This window comes from Pan troglodytes, chromosome 21 (assembly GCF_028858775.2).
Source record: "Pan troglodytes isolate AG18354 chromosome 21, NHGRI_mPanTro3-v2.0_pri, whole genome shotgun sequence".
In the NCBI taxonomy this organism is placed as follows: domain Eukaryota; kingdom Metazoa; phylum Chordata; class Mammalia; order Primates; family Hominidae; genus Pan; species Pan troglodytes.
Window position 1 is genome coordinate 66,266,186 of NC_072419.2, and position 20,935 is coordinate 66,287,120.

The window sequence follows — 20,935 nt, forward strand, 5'->3', positions numbered from 1 at the left end:
GGCAGTGGGAATGGGTCTGTGGATTGTACTTCAGTGATTGATGACAGCAGCTTTATGTAGATTCCAGGGAATCAAGACAGATGAAGAGAACATGATTCAATAGATATAAGAAGTTTTTAGCAATCAGAATGCTGGACCTTTAACTCTTAAAGAGCTTTACACCTGGCAGGTGCTCCATAATTGTCAAATTGGCTATGAGGAACATTCCGTTCCATTCCTTTACATCCCCGCCCCCTGAATTGGCTTATTGCCATCTGTGACATCTATGACAGATACCTACTTCCCCCTGTTCAGATCTCCATATTTACAAGCTGATACCATTTCTGCTGGAGAGCTATTGTGTCCACAATAGTTTTCCTCTGAAATCCCCACACCCTTTCTTTGTCATTTGGCCATGAAGCCAAATCACCAAGTCAGGATTCTGTTCTGCAGGTTTATGTCTTTGTTCCAGGTTCAGTGACAAGTAATGACAAGCCAAGGAAGAGGAGTTTTCTCCCCTTTTGTCATTTCCAGGCCTCTGAGCTCATATGTCCTCACCTTGGGGCTGTGGCAGGCTTCAAAGACCAGAGAAGAGGGAAGTTTTAAGAGAATGAAACTGTACAATGAGAAAAGCCACTTATGATTTTTTGTTGTTGGTGGTGGTGGCGTTGTTACCAATCTGGGAAATTCTGAATTGAGTTACATTTTAATAAATTGTTAGCATTTATGCTCTGACTGAATTACTCTTTCAGCCCTTCATTTAAGACCAACAGAGTGATGGGTTGCAGAAGGTGGGGATAGTGTGGTCAGAGGTGAAGCTGAGAGGGTCAGCAGCGGACAGAGCAGGTTGGATTCTGTCCTAAGAGAAGTAAAAACACTGGGTGGAAAGGGGTGTGAGATCTGTGCTTTTAAAGATCACTCAAGCCTCTGTGCAGAGAATGTGTTAGGAACGTATATTAGTGTCCTCAGACTGCTGAAACAATGAACCACAAACTGGTACATCGGCTTAAAATAGGAGAAATGTACTCTCTTGCAGTTCTAGAAGTCAGAAGTCTGAAACCAAGGTGTCAGCAGGGCCAAAATCCGTCTGAGACTGGGAGGACCCTCCCTGGCCTCTCCCCAGCTTCTGGTGGGTTGCTGGCAATCCCAGCTCTTTCTTGGCTTGCAGCTATGTCACTCCAGTCTCTGCCCCTGTCATGACATGGCATCATCCCTTTGTGTCTGTGTTTTCCTATCGAGACACTGCTCACTAGATTAGGGCCCACTCTAACCCAGTGTGACTTCATCTTAACTGTAATTCAGTTAAGAATTACATCTGCAAATAGCCTATTTCCAAATAAGGTCCCGTTCACAGGTACTGGGAATTAGGTCTTCAATATACACTTTTAGGGACACAATTCAACCCACCACAGAAGGATGGAATGAATGGGAGAGACCAATCCTGTGGGTTCCCGAGGTGGTGGAAACTTTAGCTGTTTGGGGTGGAGGCAGAGAAGAGCTGGCCTTAGGAAGTGAACTTGACAGAACTTGGACATGGGGATGAGAGAAGCAGAGGCATCAAGGATGACCTTTGGAATGAGTAGGTAAGTGTCTTTTGTGGTTAGAGAGCCCCCAGGATGGGCAGGATTGTGAGAATACAAGCTATGCTATCAGTCTGGGACATGTAGGATTTGAGTTGCTTGTGGGAGATGCCAGTGGAAATGTTGCCTAGAGACTTGAATAGGAAAAAGAGGAGATACTTACGTAGCCCTTGCCATCCTGAGCACTTTGTGTGTGAGTGTTGTATGTTAAAAAGGAATAATAATAGTACCTTCATGATTGGGCTGTTGTGAGGATCAAATACATACAAACACTTATACATGTACATATGTGGGGGTTGTGCATGTGTGTGCACAGATGAGGAAATGCAGACTCCAGAGCATAAATTACCTGCCCGACATCACATAGCTGGTGAGGGGTAGATAAGGATTTTTTTTTTTTTTTGGCAGGGTCTCACTCTGCTGCCCAGGCTGGAGTGCAGTGGTATGATCTCAACTCACTGCAACCTCCGCCTCCCAGTCTCATGCGATCCTTCCACCTCAGCCTCCCAAGTAGCTGGAACTACAGGCATGGGCCACCATGCCTGGCTAATTTTTATATATTTTGTAGAGACAGGCTTTTGCCATGTTGCCCATAGAACAGGATTTAAACTCAGGTCTTCTAAACTTATAAATCCACATGCTTAACCAATACTTTATACTATCTGCATTGGCCTCTAGTCACATGTGGCAATTTAAGTTAATTAAAATTAAGCAAAATTTAAAATTCAGTTCTATACTAACACTAGCCACATTTTAGGGGCCCAATTAGCCACATGTGGCTAGGGGCTACCACACTGGCCAGGACAGCAGGGACATTCTCATCTTCACAGAGATTTTCCTAGGACTGCCCTGGTCTAGAGCCCAGAAGAGAGAGATTGGGTACGGATTAAAAGAATCTCTAGAGGAATCTCTCATAGGAAACTCTGTGATTTCTAGGATCCAAATTCTCCCTGAATGAAAGCTTAAGAGGCTTTCCTCATCATCCAAAAATAAAAAAAAAAAAGAGGTTTTCCTCACTGTCCAATTTCCTTATCTTAAAACCTCTCTCCTCCGTGGTCTTTCAAGCCTGCCACAGCCCCAAGCTGAGGACTCGTCGGCTCTCAGAACTGGAAATGACTGAAGAGGGGAGAAAGACTCCTTTCCTATGGCTAGTCATTACTTGTCACTGAATCTGGAACAAAGACATAAACCTGCAGAACAGAGTCCTTGATCCAAATTCTGCTGATTTTTAGGACCCGAATTCTGCTTAAATAAAAGCTTGCATTTAAAAATGAAATATTTCCAAGCATTTTGGGGGAGAATGATTTCTATATAGGCCTCTTAGCTCTTTAGTATCCTGTATAGTCACAGATTACATCTTCATTCATTCAGAGAATTTTCTCCCAAAAGATGCCATGGCTGCCCAGCCAGGCCAGCCTGAATGATATTGGTTACATGCCCCAGGTCCAGAGCCATCTGTCAAATCATGTGCAGGGCGGACCGTGCAATCATATGTCTGCCTGGCCCCCTCTGATAAAGTGGTTTGGTGGACATGGTAGCTGAGGGAACAAGCATCTAGAAAGAACCCCCCCCACCCCAGGCCCACACCACCGCATTATAGAAAGCATTATGTAAATCTTTTGAAAGATTTCCTCTTTGGACAGACTGCCTAAATTTGGCACGGATGAGAAATATAATGAGAGCACTTACAAAATCATTACAGAAAATATAACAATTTCCAGTCTTCCTGCATCACCCAGATGAGAGATCTCAAGTTAATTTCTAAGACATGCATAAAGAGAGGAGAAATGAAACATGCACAACAATGTGAAATTTAAGGCATCTCTGGCAAAGTATAAACATCCACCATTTCAAACCTCTTTTTGAACACTTCAGCCAGCTCTTACATGACTGTCAACTGTGCCGTTTATGTCTTATCATAATAAAATGAATTTACAGAGCTTTAGTGTTGAAAGAGCCCTTAAAGACACCTTGTCTCATACCCTCAATTTACAGAAGGGGAAACTGAGGCCCAGAGGGAACAAGAAACCTCAATATATTCCTTGTTAATACCCTTGGCCACCTGGAAATACACCTGTTTCAGAAACGGAATTAATTTCTTTATCTTTTGCAAGAACTACAATTTTCTCCATTTAAAAATTATACACCTGGGTAGGCCCTTAATTTCAAACTACTGACATTAATCAAGAAGCATCCATTGTCTAAAAAAATCAGTTTGAGATTTCAGACTTAAACTCAGAGTTTAAACATTCTTTTCCTTCAGGTAAATAGACAGAAATATAACCTGGCCAGGAAACAAATATTATCATTAGCCCTGATGCTGACAATACAACCCAATAACATCACCCACCCACCACCCACCATGGCCTCTTGTATTGTAATGTGAATAAGGATAAATAATGATAGATTCTGACGCGGACGAGCCAACCAGGGTGGAGGCTCTGTCCCTGGTGATTTAGGTATCAGTCCTAGAGATTTAGGTTATGTGGGTTATATTTGCTGATACCATGGTAGCTATTAAAACAGGGAAATTTTAAACATATTTCTCAATTCATTGGACATAACCATAATAAACCCATTCTATGTTAATAAAAATAGCACATATTTTGGAAACTATCCATATTTTTCAAAATTCCATTTAGTGGAAAAAGTGCCACTATCTATATATTTTTTGCAAATATTTTGAATGTCCAGCTTTAAAGAAAACAGCGGGAGTCTCCTTTCTGCTTCTGTATTCAGTCTGTTGTGAATTTGTTTGGTTGGAGTATATGAAGAAATTCTGGCCTCGCACAGATATTTGAAAAGGGAGGAATATTTTAATAACCTGGAACAGATAATTGTGGATATTTTTCTTTGATATTACACCAAAACTCAATACACTGTAATGTCTTAACAGTTATTTACTGGGTGGAATCTGAAACCATATCACTGAATTTTCCCTACTCCGTTCCATTAAAATCCACTGGTCTCTCTTGCACTCTGGATGACTCTTTTGCCTGCACCTGATTTTAGAACATGATGTGTTGATCATTAGGAAGCCATTGGCTATTGAGTTATGCAGGCATTTCCTGTGTGGACATATTTCAGCCTATAAAATTAAAAAAAAACTATTGCTATTATAGTAAAAATCTTTAATTATTAGGAAGCTTTCATGCTTATATTGGCAGACACAAGTTTTCTAAAATTCTGATTTTTGCTTGAAAGATTACATTTATCAGTGGGAACAGATACTGTGCATTGATTGATTTTCTTGAAGTGAAAGCTCACTTTGTTCATCATCAAGGAACCGTATATCAGATACCCTGGCGTGAATCATCACAGTTTGTTGGTTGTTCTTTCAAGTAAAATGGTGTTGCATTAAAAAAAAAAAAAAAGTGGCCTGTTCAGCTGGAAACTGAAGCAATCACGCAAGTACGTTTCTTTGAGATAAACCTTCTGCCTTGATGTACAGCAGCAGTGCCTTGTACATACTTCCCATCCACTCACGAAGAGGGTTTAAAAGATGTACACTCAAGTGTTGCAATTTAAAACAATTAATATTTTTTACTACTTCATCAGTTCTCAAGCGATTACAGTAATTGAGTAAATTCACTAATTATTTCCTTCTTAAATGAAACTAGTTTTCTTTGTGTTTCTTTTTGGTTTTTCCTGCAAGTGCGTGAGCAAGTGCATGGTGGTGAAGAATACAGTGGGGAGTTTGGTACCACTGCCTTCATTTGTGCTGAGGCATCAGCAATTCCACTCACCAACGTTATTGTTTTGCACCATCAGTGCAAATGTCAGACAGCAAAATAGGCAAACAATGCCTTAGTGCTCTTATGAAAGAGTTTGGCCTTGTGGACTCTCTTACAGGGCTGTGGAAACCATACTTTGAAAATTGCTGCTACAGAGAAACTTTTCATATATACATGGATGTTTATTACCATAGCATTTTTGGTAATGAAAAACTGGAACCAACCTAAATGACCATCACTAGGAGAATGGATAAATAGATTATTGCCTATTCATATAGTGAAATGTTCTACAGCAATAAAAATGAATGAACTAGAACTGTAGGTGTTAACACACACATCCTCCCCCAAAATGAAAAATCAATGATAAGTAAAAAAAATAATAATAATAAGTTATGGGATGATGCTTACTGTGAACCATTATTTAAAAGTCCAATCCAAAACCATAAAAATTACACATTGTTATGAATATATAGCCATATCTATGCACACAGATACATATAGTGAAGGTTTAGAAACATGCATTGAAATGCTAAGTATAATTTAGGATGAGAGTTACTTCTGAGGAAAAAGTGAGATGAGGGAGGGGTACACAGGAAGTTTCAATTTTATCTGTAACGATTTACATCTCAACACTTCGAAGCAAATAGGGTAAAAATATGAAGGTTTGAGAGAACTAGGTGATGGGCATCATTATGTCATTCTCTATTTCTTTCTGTATGCTCAAAGCATTTTGCTATCAAATTTTCTTTTAAATAGGAAGACTGTATAACAAGAAAAGGTTTTATTAAAAATGTTTCATTTTTAAAGACAGACTTTCCCTTTTTATTATAACTGGCAAGAATCTTAGTGCTAAATTGAATACCCAATCTTAGTTCCTGAAATTGTCTTTTTTGATAAGTTTTTGTTTTGGTATAAAACTTGTAAGATTTAAGGAAAATACAAAGAATTCCAAAATACCCCATGTGAAAATTCACCAGTTGTTTATACTTTTTGCCCCGTTTGCTTTATTCTAGTCATCCTGCGTGCACACTGTCTCTCTCCCTCCCCACTCCCACCCTTTCGTTTGCTGCTGGTTCTAATCATACATTGCAGGACCATTCTCTCTCTCTCTTTCTTTCTTTCCTTCCTCCCTTCCCTTCCCCTTCCCCTTCCCCTTCCCTCCCTCCTTCCTTCCTTCCTTCCCTCCCTCCCTCCCTCATTTCTTTTTCTTTCTTTCTCTCTTTCTTTCTTCCTTCCTTCCTTCCTTTCCTTGCCTTTCCTTCCTTCCTTCCTTCCTTCCTTCCTTCCTTTCTTTCTTTCTTTCTTTCTTTCTTTCTTTCTTTCTTTCTTTCTTTCTTTCTTTCTTTCTGTCTCTCTCTGTCTCTCTCTGTCTCTCTCTCTCTCTCTCTCTCTCTCCCCCTCTCTTTCTTTCTTTCCTTCTTTCCTTCTTTCTTTCTTCTCAGATGGAGTCTTGCTCTGTCGCCCAGGCTGGAGTGCAGTGGTGCAATCAAATCTCACTGCAACCTCCGCCTCCCAGGTTCAAGCGATTCTCTTGTCTCAGCCTCCCAAGTAACTGGGATTACAGGCGCGTGCCACCATGGCCGGCTAATTTTTGTATTTTCAGTAGAGATGGGGTTTCATCATATTGGTTAGTTGCTCTCGAACTCCTGACCTCAGGTCATCCACCTGCCTTGGCCTCCCAAAGTGCTAGGATTACACGCGTGAGCCACCGCTCCTGGCTGACTTATCTCTTTCTATTTCAACAGTCTTGTACATGTATTTTTTGGAGGAAGGGAAAGGATTGTTGAGATACAAATTATAAATAAGTATTATCACTCTAAGTCATTATGTAAATGTAAAGTGCCATGTCTATTATTTTATTAATTATTGTAAATAATGTCTTAGAAATAAGGGGCAAAATAAACAAAAGAAAAGCCCACTTAAACCTCGTCACCAATTAATATTTGGTGTTATTTTACATGTGTACATATAAATACATCTGTGCTCATCCTGAATAAACAAGTTCTACTTCCTGCTTTGTTAACTAACAGTAGTATTTTATGATTTTAAACGTCTCCCCACCATTGGTAATAATAAATCAGAATTCTTTTCATTATTTCTCCTATAGTTAGAGAAGATAAGTGGCAATCAAGAATTAAGATGTAGAGGATAAGAAATTCTATTTACCAAAACTAAGTACAGAAGTTCTGTTTTCATCATTTCTAATTCTAGATTTGTGCAACTCCAGGTGGTTTCCATGTGATTCTGGTAAGTATATTCTCTACTAATTAATATTATTTTTATTTTTAAGGTCAGTATCATTGACAGTGTTCAACAGGAAACAGATGATCTTACTAAGCAAACAAAGGTGAGGTTTGGAAGTCAGTTTCTTAATATATAAAATCAGTCTCTACACTTGACTTAGAGACAGAATTGCAGTTTGGAGTTCTTTAGTGCCCTGCCAATGTTTGGTTTGCAGAAAATAAAATAGTAACTTCATGTGGCCTTTTAGAATCTTGAGGGACTGCCAGAGAGTTGCAGATGATGCTTTTATGTCTAATTAGAATATGAGCAGCCTGTGAACATCAAAATTCAACTGTACACCATAAGCATGGAGGTTTGTCCACATCATTTTATTCTTTATGGAATTAAAATATATTGAACTTCATATTTTCCATTGCAGCAGTCATGCACCTACCACTGTGAAGTTTTGCCATATCCTCATGCCACGTTGTGATTATTTACTTGGTATTGTTCTCTTGGTCAATTCACTCTATCATTAAGTAATTTTTTTAAAAAAGAACTTACATTTTTGTTGATAAAATTAATGTGGCTAGAAACCAACTTCACTTATAATAGATGGTAACTGTGAAAATATATAATGCAAACAAAACAATGCTTTAAATTTCATATATTCTCTTACCTGACAAATATCTGAGCCCAAGATCTGAGTCTAAGTCACTCTCTTTCTCTTTGTGTACATATCTGCACATTTGTTAAAAGGGATAGTCATATACAGAGAGGCATTAAAGGTCTATCAGCACCTAATCATCAATAATTTCAGGAAGATTGAGAGATAAATGGAAGTGGGAAAACTTTCTCAACAACCGTTTGCATGTCTACTATAGGACAGCCATTGGCACATAGCAGACAGTCATCTTTAATGCTATGTCTGGATAGCTCCTGAAATTATCTCAAGAACCACGTCAAATCATCGGACAGCATCAGCCCCGTGGTTAGAGATGACTCTACAGCTATTAAGAAGACAGGCACTTGGGTTTTCCAAGCTTAGGTGGCTGTTCTGGTGATGAGGGAATGCAGGCCAAGTGTCAGCACAGGGCCTTTACATGAAGTAAGGGTGTGATAAATCCTGGCTGTGAGCATCACTGCCATCCTCATTGTCACCACTGTCACTATAAGTTCCAGGAAAAGATCTACCAGCCTCTACGGCGATCCAAGAGAAGATGGGTTATCACCACCTTGGAGCTGGTGGAGGAAGACCCGGGACCCTTTCCCAAACTCATTGGTGAGGTAAGGTGCCTACTCTTAAGGAATGACCCCATCATGCCCTCTAAGTAAGCATGCCCCTTTGGCCAGGAAGATTAAGTCTTGAAAGGTTATGTGCTAGTGAGGCCAGGGAGTGAAGTAGAGCAGAAGGAGCACTGGCCTGGGGTTCAGGATGCCTGGGTTCTAGAACTCACTCTAACTCTACCTGGTTATGTGAGTTTGAACGAGTCACTTCTCCATGTGAGTGTCTGATGAGAATCTCATACAGCAACAGGGTGGTTAATTCCAACTGACAGGTCTGCTTTATTTGGCCCATGCAGAGGCTTTTTTTTTTTTTTAATATTATTTAAAAACAGGGAGATTGTCGGCCAGGCGTGGTGGCTCACGCCTGTAATCCCAGCACTTTGGGAGGCCGAGGTGGGCGGATCACGAGATCAGGAGATCGAGCCCATCCTGGCCAACATGGTGAAATCTTGTCTCTACTAAAAATACAAAAAATTAACCAGGCATGGTTGCAGGTGCCTGTAGTCCCAGCTACTCGGGAGGCTGAGGCAGGAGAATGGCATGAACCCAGGAGGCGGAGCTTGCAGTGAGCCAAGATCGCACCACTGCACTCCAGCCTGGGCGACAGTGAGACTCTGTCTCAAAAATAAATAAATAAATAAATAAGGGAGATTGTCTTAAAAATTTTGCCCTTCTAAAGACTTTTTAAAAATGGAAAGTTCTGGCCACAAGGAACCCACATTCCCACATTACAACAATTAGGTGGGGCTTGAGTTACTCAGAATACCAGTTTCCACCCCTCCCTATTGCCTCCCTCATGCTGAGGGCGAGCACTGCCTTGAAGAAGTCACATGGTATTGGAATAGCAGAATCTTTTCACCAGGCTCATGTTGTTTATTTCCACTACCTTCCTAGTACCAATGGGCCTTTGAATTAAGTACTGATTAAGTTCTGCTATAGCTGTGGCATTCTATGATTCTTAGAAAAAGGAAATAGTGCACGCCTACTGTTAAAAACAAACATAAAGAGTACAGAAAGTTTTCAAGTCTCAGTGGTTAAAAGTGTATATGCCTAAGAGTCAGGGGGAATGAGTGGGTTCATATTCCTACTGCACCACGTCCTTGCTGGGTAAGTTAGAGACTTTTAACGTGTCCTCATCTGTACGATGCGGTCAATGATATTGCCTACATTTCAGAGATGTTTTAAAGATTAAATAGGTTAAGGCAAGCAAGGCATATTGTAGGCCCACTCATTCTAAGCTCTTTCTAAATGTTAGTTGTGTGATCCCTACTTCTCTTTCCTTCAAGGGATAATTGATATTAATAAATTGGTATGTGTGGTTCCAGATATTTCTCTACAGATTTTCTGATGTGAATTTGCATCCAAGAAATGAGATCACACTTGGTGTGTTGTTCTGCTTGCCTTTCTTGTTTAGTGATGTGTCCTGCTCGTCGTTCCGTGGCAGTGTAAATACATCTTTAAAGGCTACAGAGTATCCCATGCTATGTGAAGGAAGTATCATTATATTATTTTTTTCATGTTGATGAACATTTATGCTATTTCCAAATTTTCACTGTTACAGACCAAACTGCAGCTAACAGGTCAACATCATTGTTCCTGCATCTCAGCCCATCTATTTATTTCTTTGGCAGATGTGCCATTGCTGGGTATAATTTCTTAAAGATGCCATTGATTCTTAGCCTTGATACTTGATTATCATAGTGGCTTATTCTCATCCTCCTTTTTTCTTCTTTCCATTTTTCCTCCTTCCAGCTGTTCAATAATATGTCTTATAACATGTCACTAATGTATCTAATCAGTGGACCTGGTGTGGATGAATATCCAGAGATTGGTTTGTTTTCTCTAGAAGATCATGAGAATGGAAGGATATATGTTCACCGCCCTGTTGATCGAGAAATGACACCGTCTTTCACGGTATCTAAAACTTAATATATTCTAAGCTCGGATTTAAAAGCTCTTGCAAGACTGTTGTATTTGGTAAGCATTATTTAAGCTGACTATGTGCCAGGTTCCGGGAGATTGAGAAATTATGCCTTGTGACAAGCTTTACGAGTATGCCTGAGACTTTTGTAATCTTCTTTTAGAGTTGTGGACTTTGGCTTTGTAATGATTTCTGCAATCGATGTGAGCCGCTATAGGTCTTTATTCTAATGACCAGTGTCCTAGCATGATCGGGATATCTGAAAGCATTTGGAGATAGGGTCACAGAATGTTTATAAAATGGGCTAATTTATTTTTTGATGAGTGACTTCTGAAATATGGAGACAAGCCATAACAGACCCAATGGGTTGCCCAATAACTGATACATGAGCAGTTGCATACCTGTTGACAATGTCTTATTGTGAGTGCAGGTGTTCTTTACGATTTCATCACTGCAACACTGTGGTTTACTATGAAGTTGAAATTCAGGTTCTAAACTAGGAAAGGAAATTATAAAGAAAAAAGCCCTGAACCATGTATCACATTACTCACCTAACATCATAGGAAGTCCTTAGGTAGTCAAACTTTGTTCTATTTTGACTTAAGTGGAATGGAGCTGCTGGGAACTGGGCTTGGTTCTCAGGCGTGCTTGGCTGTACATTTATTCATTAACTCTTTCAGGGTTGAAAGACGTTGATTAACATTCAAGAAAAGTAACAGTTGAAGCTTTTCTCCAGTGATCTCAAAGTACTTATATACACAATAAAAGATATACCCTTGACTCACTGATAGGCTCTGAATCTCTAGTTTTTAAATAGGTGAAAATTGTTCTAAAACTCCAATGAACATGCAAAAATGACTCTCTAGGTCTTCCTTATCCGTATGAATGCATGCCTCCCTTCTGTGCAGAATTCACAGTGTCTGTTAAAAAGAATGACTTTTAACAGTGCCTGTTAAAAAGAAGAGTAGTCATAAGGAGACCCTGAGATAGCACTTCTCAATCTTTCATGAGCAAACAGATCACCTAGGGATCTTGGTAAAAATGCAGATTCTGTTTTAGTAGGTCAGGGTGAAGCCTGAAAGCCTGCATGTCTAGCAAGCTCCAGGTGATGCCCATGCTGCTGTTCCTCGGGCTTCCACACATTGAGTAGGGAGGACCTAGTAATGGTCATGGTCTGCGCAAGGATGGAACCAAACATTCAGTGCTCACTTGTTGTTGTTTGCTTGTTTGCTTTCAATATTTTATTTTTTCCTTTCCTTTTATTATTATTATTATTTTTAACTTTCATTTTAAGTTCATGTACAGGTTGGTTATATAGGTAAACTTGTATAATGAGGGTTTAGTGTACAGGTTATTTCATCATCCAGGTATTAAGCCTAGTACCCACTAGTTAGTTTTCCTGATCCTCTCCCTCCTCCCACCCTTCACCCTCTGAGAGACTCCAGTGTCTGTTTCCTTCTGTGTGTCCATGTGTTCTCATCATTTAGCTCCTATCTATAAGTGAGAACATGCAGTATTGGTTTTCTGTTCCTGTGTTAGTTTGCTAAGGATAATGGCCTCCAGCTCCATCCATGTTCCTGCAAAGGACATAATCTCATTCTTTTTTATGGCTGCATAGTATTCCATGGTGTACATGTACCATATTTTCTTTATCCATTCTACCATTGATAGGCATTTAGGTTGATTTCATGTCTTTGCTACTGTGAATCCTGCTGCAATGAACATACCCATGCATATGTCTTTATGATAGAATGATTTAAATTCCTTTGGGTATATACCCAGTAATGGGATTGCTGGGTTGAATAATATTTCTGTTTTTAGCTCTTTGAGGAATCACCACACTGTCTTCCACAATGGTTGAAGTAATTTACACTCCCACCAACAGTATATACATGCTCCTTTTTATTCTGCAACCTCACCAGCATCTGTTGTTTTTTGACTTTTTAATAATAGCCATTCTGACTGGTGTGAGATGGTATCTCATTGTGGTTTTAATTTTCATTTTTCTAATAATCAGTGATGTTGAGCTTTTTTTCATATGCTTACTGGCCACAAGTATATCTTCTTTTGAAAAGTGTCTGTTTATGTCTTTTGTCCACTTTTTAATGGGGTTTTTTTTTCTTGTAATTTTAAGTTCCTTATAGATGCTAGATATTAAATCTTTTTCAGATGCAAAAGAAACTATCAACAGAGTAAACAACCTGCAGAATGGGAGAACATTTTTGTGAACTATGCTTTTAACATTTTAAATGATGTATTAAGGGTTGACATTCATAATGTCTAAAATGGGACTTTGTGTCTAAAAGCTGATAATGCTAAAGCCAAATATCTAACAGCATTTCCTGAAACTCGAAGTTGAGTTGGAAATGCTTGGTGCATCACAGATAGATCCTAGGCACCATTTAGAGCAAAGAGTGACAGTGTGGGGTGCGGGGAAACACATGGCATCCCCATTAATTCTGTTATGTCAGGTTTTCAGGGCCCTATGCTTGGAGCTCCCTGGCTAGGCCAAACCCATGTTCTGATCCCCCAAACATTGACCACAGTTGTCTTTTAATATTGATTTAGGTACTTATTTGATCCGTGGCCCTGTCATTTAACTACAGACTTCCACAAGGAAAGATACAGGGTGGGGATTCTGAGGCATGCCCCAACCTTGCCTGTCACTCTCCGTCTCATTACCCTGTTTTATTTTCTCCTCAACACCACTCATCACCTGAAATGTGAATTTTGTGTTTAATTATCTGTTGATAGTTGATCTCCTCCATTAGAATGCTGATCTCCCCTCTTAGAATGTAGTTCTAAGAGGGGAGAGACTCTGCCTTATTGTTGACTTTGGGGAAAGTCTGCCATTGCCCCAGGGTCAAGATCAGGGCCCCTCACATAATAGGTTCTCCCTTAATCATGTTAGATGAAGGAGTAAATGAATGAACAAGCAGAGTAAAATGCAGCCTCGGCCTTGCTGGGTGTTGTGAGTTGAATTGTGTCTCCCAAAAAGACATGTTCAAGTCCTAATTCATGGTACCTACCCCTGTGACCTTATTTGGATATAGGGTCTTTGTAGGTGTAATCAAGTTAAAATGAGGTCATACTGGATTAGGGTGGGCCATAACCCAGTGACCAGTATTTTTAGAGGAAGAGAGAATCTTTGACACAGAGACAGACGCAGAGGAGAATGCCAGGTGAAGGTGGAGGCAGAGATTAGAGTGATGCCAAGGAACACTGAGGTTTGCTAGCAACCACCCGAAGCCAGGAGAGGCCCGGAAGAGTCTCTCCCTCGGAGCCTCCAGAAGAACCAACCCTGCTGACTCCTCCATTTCAGCTCTAGCCTCCAGAGCTGTGAGAGAATAAGTTCCTAGTGTAAGCCATGGGGGTCTATGGTATTTTGTTACAACAGCCACAGGAAACTAACAGCCAGGGGCTTACACACTATTTAGGAGCATGTGAAATGGTCCAATGAGAAGGATTACCAACCAGGAAGGGTGGCATAAGCCATGTCCTATAAATTAGGACGTGTCCTAAACACTACACAAATTGAGCATCCTAGCTTAACCATCTGCTCCTGTAAGAGAGCGTTTATTGTTGGCTTTGGCAGTCCATCAAGATAGTACATTATTAAAAATCAAGTAAGCCTAATGTAGTGGCAAAAAAGACATTCTAGTAGCACTTCTTTACTCTTGAGCATCCTGATGGGGTCTCTAAAACCAGCCAAAAGAAAAATTGTGTTCAGGGGGTGGTGTGGGGGAGGCTCACATTTATTAACTCCATGCATGTACAAGAAAGCAGTAGCCCTGGTTGAGAATTACTGTAAGATTTGAGACAGAGGACAGCAACAGAAAAAGTTTTAATTTTTTTCTGTGTATGGACCTTATCTATTTATATCAAAATATGCTCATTTTTGTAGAATACAAAGCTACCCCAAAACCCATCTTTTTATATTTCTCAAAATAATTATTTGTTAATTTTTTTTCACCACACAGTCTAACCTATGCAGTAGTGATTTTGTGTTGTGCATTTGGCGCTGAAGGTGTTCCTATGTGCTCATTTGCATGGAAGGCCGCAGATCTTGTGCCTGTAATTTCAAACAGCCATGTGATGCATCAAGTTAATGCACCACGGTTTGTTTATCCAAAGGTATAAATCTTGAGGCTATAACCAAAGGCTGGAAACACTTTCCAAGTGCAGAAAATGTCCATGACATTTCTTTTCTCCATCGTAACCCGAATCCCTAGAAATTCTTAGCATCTTGCCAAAGAATAAACAGCACTCATGTTTCTCAGGCATCTTATGGAACTAAAGGTCTCATACGTAGCTTTAGGATAATAAATGAAATATAAAATAATAAACATAAAACACACAAGTGGTTCTTTTTTTAAATGGAAGGAGTACAGTTGGCACAGTTTTACAGCCAGAAGTCAGGGTGATTAAGGAGCAAAGAGTTGCCAGCACAGTCATACATTATGGAGGAGAATGTAGAGATGGTGAGTGAGAAAGCCAATTTATTTGCACAAAAATTTAAAAATGTATGCTGGAGTCCCTGCAGTGGACTAGCTCAGTGGTAGAAGCCCTGAAGCCTCCCTCAGTCCTGCTGTGGGGGAGGAGGAGCACTGACCTGCGTTAGACATGGGGGCTGCTGTGCTAGGAGACCTGGTGGGACCACGGTGATGGAAGCAGAGGAATGAGCCGCAAGTCTGCAGGGAAAGGGGGCTCAGGCAGTCATGCGAAACAATACAGAGGGAAAGACGTTTAGGCCCCTGAGGAAGGGGATGGAGAGAGTGTTGCCTAAAGCTTTCAAGGCCCTTAGAGGCCCCCTGGGAGGGCCACCGACCCTGGGCACTGAGTAGCCATAGAGTGAAGTGAGGAAGAATCGGCGGAAGGTGCAGTCTTGATCCCTGACTGGACTTGAATCTGGGCTACTCTACTTCCAAGCTGAAGGTGAAATAGTCACTTAGTCTCTCCATGGTGCAGAGCTGGACAGCAAGGGTGCCTTCCTCCAGGGCTTCCGCGGGGATGAACGGAGGCCATCTACGGGAAGGGCTGGTGCTGGTGAGTCCGCCCTGGGCCTGGCTGAAGCTGGCAGCCAGGCTTCTGCACTAAACCTTTTTACCCCAAGCAGGATACTGTACCTGGCGACCAGATGATCCTTGAGAATCCAGTGGTCTGACTGCAGAACAGGCCTCTGCCTGGACCACCCTCGTGCCAGGATCCATGCCCTTTCCCACTCCCTTTTCTGCGACTCTGAACTCCTGCCTTTGCCCACAGCCTTTTCAGCCTTCAACAAACAAAAGCACCCTTTATACTAGAGCAATGAGAGATTCAGGAGCAAGCCTGATTCGACTTGCTTTTAAAAATATGTATATTTATTTAAAATACACATGTATATTTTCTTATAGTTCATATTTATTATATTTTATTAATATATATATATTTATTTTGTAAGTAGGGACATCATATTTTTCAAATTAATGGACTTTATTTTTTAGAGCAGTTTTAGATTGACAGAAGCACAGAACAGAAAGCACAGAGTTCCCATCCTCCCCTCCCCCCACCCCCTCCCTTCAGATTCCCCTATTATGAACATTTTGCAGTAGTGTGTGCATTTGCTATAATGTATGTGCTACATTTGCTATAATTGTTGAGCCAGTATTTTACATGACTATTAACCAAAACCCATAGTTTACATTAGGCTTCATTCTTGGCATCTTACGTTTTATGGGTTTCGACAAATGTGTCCACCATGACAGTGTCGTATAGAATAGTTTCACTGCTCTAAAACTCTCTGGGCTCTGCCCATTCACCCCTCCCTACCCCCAGAACCCCTGGCAACCACTGGTCTTTTTACTGTCTCCCCACTTTTGCCTTTTCCAGAAGGTTATATAGTTGGAATCATACACTATGTAGCCTTTTCAGACTGGCTTCTTTCACTTGGCAATAACCATTCAAAGTTCCTCCATGCCTTTTTTTCATTGTATAATATTCTATTGTGTGGATGGACACAGCTTATTTACATATTCACCTACTGAGAAACATCTTGGTAGCTTCCAGAGTTTGACAATCATGAATAAAGCTATAAACATGTGTGTGCAGGTTGTCAGGTGCACATACATATTCAACACATTTGGAAGGCTGATAGCTGGATTGTGTAGCAAGAGTACATTTAGTTTTGTAAGAAACTGCCAAACTGTCCCCCGAAGTGGCTGCACCATTTTGCATTCTCACCAGCAATAAATGAGAGTTCCTATTATTTATACTTACTTTTTTTTTTTTTTTTTTTGAGATGAAGTCTTGCTCTGTCACCCAGGCTGGAGTGCAATGGGGTGATCTCGGCTCACTGCAACCTCTGCCTCCTGGGTTCAAGTGATTCTTCCACCTCAGCCTCCCGAGTAGTGGGATTACAGGCACCCACCATCATGCCTGGCTAATTTTTGCCTTTTTGTAAAGGTGGGGTTTCACTACGTTGGCCAGGCTGGTCTTGAACTCCTGACCTCAGGTGGTCCCCCCACCTCGGCCTCCCAAAGTGCTGGGATTACAGGTGTGAGCCACCACGCCCGATCTTATATTTACTTTTTACATATAAAATTAATAGGGCTTCTTACAAAATTTTGTACAATATATGAAAAATCTCACCCCACCCACAACTTTTCTCTCTGGTCTAATTCCACAGAAGGAGAAAATAATTACAGAGAAATTATAACATTCACTCTTCACTTATTAGATTTGATATGAAGTTTTTAATAACTTCTTTGACAATATAATGACCTGAGAACCCTCAACTGCCTTTATTCCTTCCGAATTTATATGTATTTTACTTTTAAAAATTTATTTTCAAAACTTGTGTACGGTAAAATTTGTATCTCTTGATGTATGGTTCTAAGAGTTTTGACAAACCCTCCTTCAACCCTTAACCCCTGGAAACCACTCATTTCTTCTCCTTCCCAATACATTTACCTTGTTTAGAATATCATAGAGATGGAGTCACACAATACATGGCTTTTTAAGTCTAGATTTTTTTCACCTCACATAATGAATCTTATATTCATCGATGTCATTGTGTGCATCAAGAGTTTCTTCTTCTTCTTCTATTTTTTTTTTTTTTTTTTTTTTGAGACGGAGTCTTGTTCTGTCGCCAGGCTGGAATGCAGTGGTGCAATCTTGGCTCACTGCAACCTCCATCTCCCAGGTTCAAGCAATTCTCCTGCCTCAGTCTCCCGAGTACCTGGGACTACAGGCGCCTGCCACCACGCAAGGCTAATTTTTTGTGTTTTAGTAGAGATAGGGTTTCACCATGTTGGTCAGAATGGCCTTGATCTCTGGGCCTTGTGATCTGCCCACCTGGGCCTACCAAAGTGCTGGGATTACAGGCGTGAGCCGCCGTGCCCAGCCAAGTTTGTTCTGTTTTATCGCTGAGTAGTATCTTGCTTCTCACTTTATAAAACTAAAGGGTGCTTGGACTCTTTTCAATTGTGGTGAGATAAAGCTGCTATGCACTTTTTTTTTTTTTTTTTTTAGATAGAGTTTCACTGTTGTCGCCCAGGCTGGAGAGCAATGGTGCGATCTTAGCTTATTGCAATCTTGGCCTCCTGGGTTCAAGCGATTCTCCTGCCTTAGTCTCCTGAGCAGCTGGGATTACAGGCACCCACCACCACACCTGGCTAATTTTTATATTTTTAGTAGAGTCGGGGTTTCACCATGTTGGCCAGGCTGGTCATGAACTCCTGACCTCACGTGATCCACCTGCCTCAGCCTCCCAAAGTGTTGGGATTACAGGTGTGAGCCACCATACCCAGCCCACATATGGCTTTTATGTGAAAGTCAGTTTTCATTTATTGTAGGTAGATACCTAGGAGTGGCTTAGTTGGATCACGTAAGTGTATGTTTAACTCGATAAGCAATTCCCAAACGATTTCTCAGAATAACTGAACAATTTTGCATTCTCATTAGAAATGTATAAGAATTCTGATTGCTCTGCATCTTTGGCTGCACTTGGTATTGTCAGGTTTTTTTCAGTTTAGCTGTTCTAAAAGGTGTGTAGCGATATCTCATTGCAGTTTTAATGTGGATTTCCCTAGTGACAAATGATGACTTATTTACTATCTGTATCTCTTTTTTTGGAGAGGTGTCTGTTCAAACCCTTTGCCCATTTTTAAATTGTATTGTTTTTGTCTTTTTTTTTTTTGAGATGGAGTTTCTTTCTTGTCTCCCAGGCTGGAGTGCAATGGTGCAATCTCAGTTCACTGCAACCTCCACCTTCTGGGTGCAAGCAATTCTCCTGCCTCAGCCTCCCAAGTAGCTGGGATTACAGTTGCCTGCCACCATGCCTGGCTAATTTTTGTATTTTTTTTAGTAGACACTGGGTTTTGCCATGTTGGCCAGGCTGGTCTTAAACTCCTGACCTCAGGTAATCCACCCAGCTAGGCCTCCCAAAGTGCTGGGATTACAGGCATGAGCCACCACACCCGGCCATATATTGTTTGTTTTCTTATTGAATTTTGAATACAAATCCTTTGTCAGCATATGAAATGGAAGTATTTTCTCTCAGGCAATTGTCTTTTCATTTTTGTCTTCTCATTCTTACCTTTGTCTTTTCATTCTTTTAACAGCATTTCTTACAGAGCAAAAGTTATTACATTTTGATAAAATCCAATTCATCAATATTTTCTCTTCTGGATCATGTTTTTGGTGGTGTTATCTAACACATTGTCATCAAGATATTCTCCTTTTTTTACTAAAAGTTTTATAGTTTTATGTTTCACATGTATGTCTGTGATCCATTTTGAATTAATTTTTGTCTAAAGTGTGAGATATAGACCCAGGTTTATTTTTTTTTTGCTTATGAACATCTAATTGTTTCAGAATCATGTGTTGAAAAGGCTAGCCTTTGTATTATTCTCAAAAATCAATCAACCATACTTGTGTGGGCCTATTTCTAAACTCTCTATTCTGTTTCAGTGATGTATATATTTATCTTTTCGTCAATACTATACTCTCTGGATTACTGTATTTTTATAATAAATCTTGAAATTATATAGTGTGAGTCCTCTAACTTTGTGTTTCTTTTTCAAAATGATTTTGCGTATTCAAATTTCTTTGCCTTTCTATATAATTTTCAGATCAGCTTGTTTATATCTCTAAAATATTCTGCTAGTCTTTTGATTGGGATCATGCTGACTTTATAGGTCAATTTGGAAAGAACTGTCATCTTGGCAATACTGAGTCTTTCAGTCTGTAAACACAGTATATCTTTTCATTCAATTAGGTCTTCTTTGATTTCTTTCACCAGTGTTTTAACATTTTCACTAAATAGATCCTATACGTATTTTAGATTTGTAAATGGAGCTGTTTTAAAATTTTTATTTCTAATAATTCATTGCTGGTTTATAGAAATATAGCTGATTTTTATAGATTAACTTTATATCTTGTGACATTGCTGAAATTGATTTTCGAAAGTTGAATCAGCCTAAAATTCTCAGGATAAACCTCATTTGGTCATAATGTACTATCCTTTTAATATATTTCTGGGTATTATTTGTTAGTATTTTGTTGAGAACTTTTAACTCTAGATTCATGAGAGATATTGTTCTGTAGTTTTCCCTGTAATTTATAAAAATTTGACTTTGTATCATGGTAATATTAGTCTCATATAATCAGTTGAGAAGTTTTTCTACCTTTTATATTTTTTGGAAGAGACTGTTGAATTGGTCTTTCTTCTTTCATATTTTGCTAGAATTTATCATTGAAGTCATCTGGGCCTGGAGTTTTTTGTTTTTATTTCTTGAAAGATTTTAAACTATAAATTTCACTTTAAAAAAATATATAGGACTATACAGGTTTTCTGTTTCTTCTTGAGAAAGTTTTTGTAGTTTTTCTTTATTAAGAATTTGGTCCATTTCATTTAAGTTGCTGAATTCATTGGCATAAACTTGGTCATACTAGTCCTTATTCTTCTTCTAATGTATGTAGAATCTCTAGTGATATCCTTTCTTTCATTCTCATTATTGATAATTCTCTCTGCTTCCTTATTTTCCCTCATCAGTCCGCCTAGAGGTTTATTCACTTTATTGATCATTTCAAAGAATCGCTTTTGGTTACATGCGATTACGTTGGTTACTTTCTCTATTGTTTTGTTGTTTTCCATTTTATTGATATGTGCTCTTACCTTTACTATCGCTTTCTGTTTGTTTGGATTTATTATTATGTCTTTTTAAAATTTC

The 20,935-nt window shown here is 39.7% G+C and overlaps 1 protein-coding gene across 15 annotated transcripts in view; it reads left to right on the forward strand.

Moving 5' to 3' along the window:
- The window catches only part of CDH26 (cadherin 26), a 93,107-nt gene that overhangs the window by 16,150 nt on the left and 56,022 nt on the right, over positions 1-20,935 (forward strand). For 13 of the 15 annotated variants that reach the window (XR_010154143.1, XR_010154144.1, XR_010154145.1 and 10 more), the window contains exons 3-4: positions 7,584-7,640; positions 8,693-8,798. Coding sequence is in view for 11 of the 15 variants with exons in the window: in XM_063802694.1 (XP_063658764.1) it covers positions 7,584-7,640; positions 8,693-8,798 (163 nt within the window). In the remaining 4 variants the exon portion in view is untranslated. Of the gene's footprint in view, positions 1-7,583; positions 7,641-8,692; positions 8,804-10,555; positions 10,718-20,935 lie in introns of those variants that run through there. The other 2 variants (XM_009437525.5, XR_010154146.1) reach the window with 2 other exon arrangements.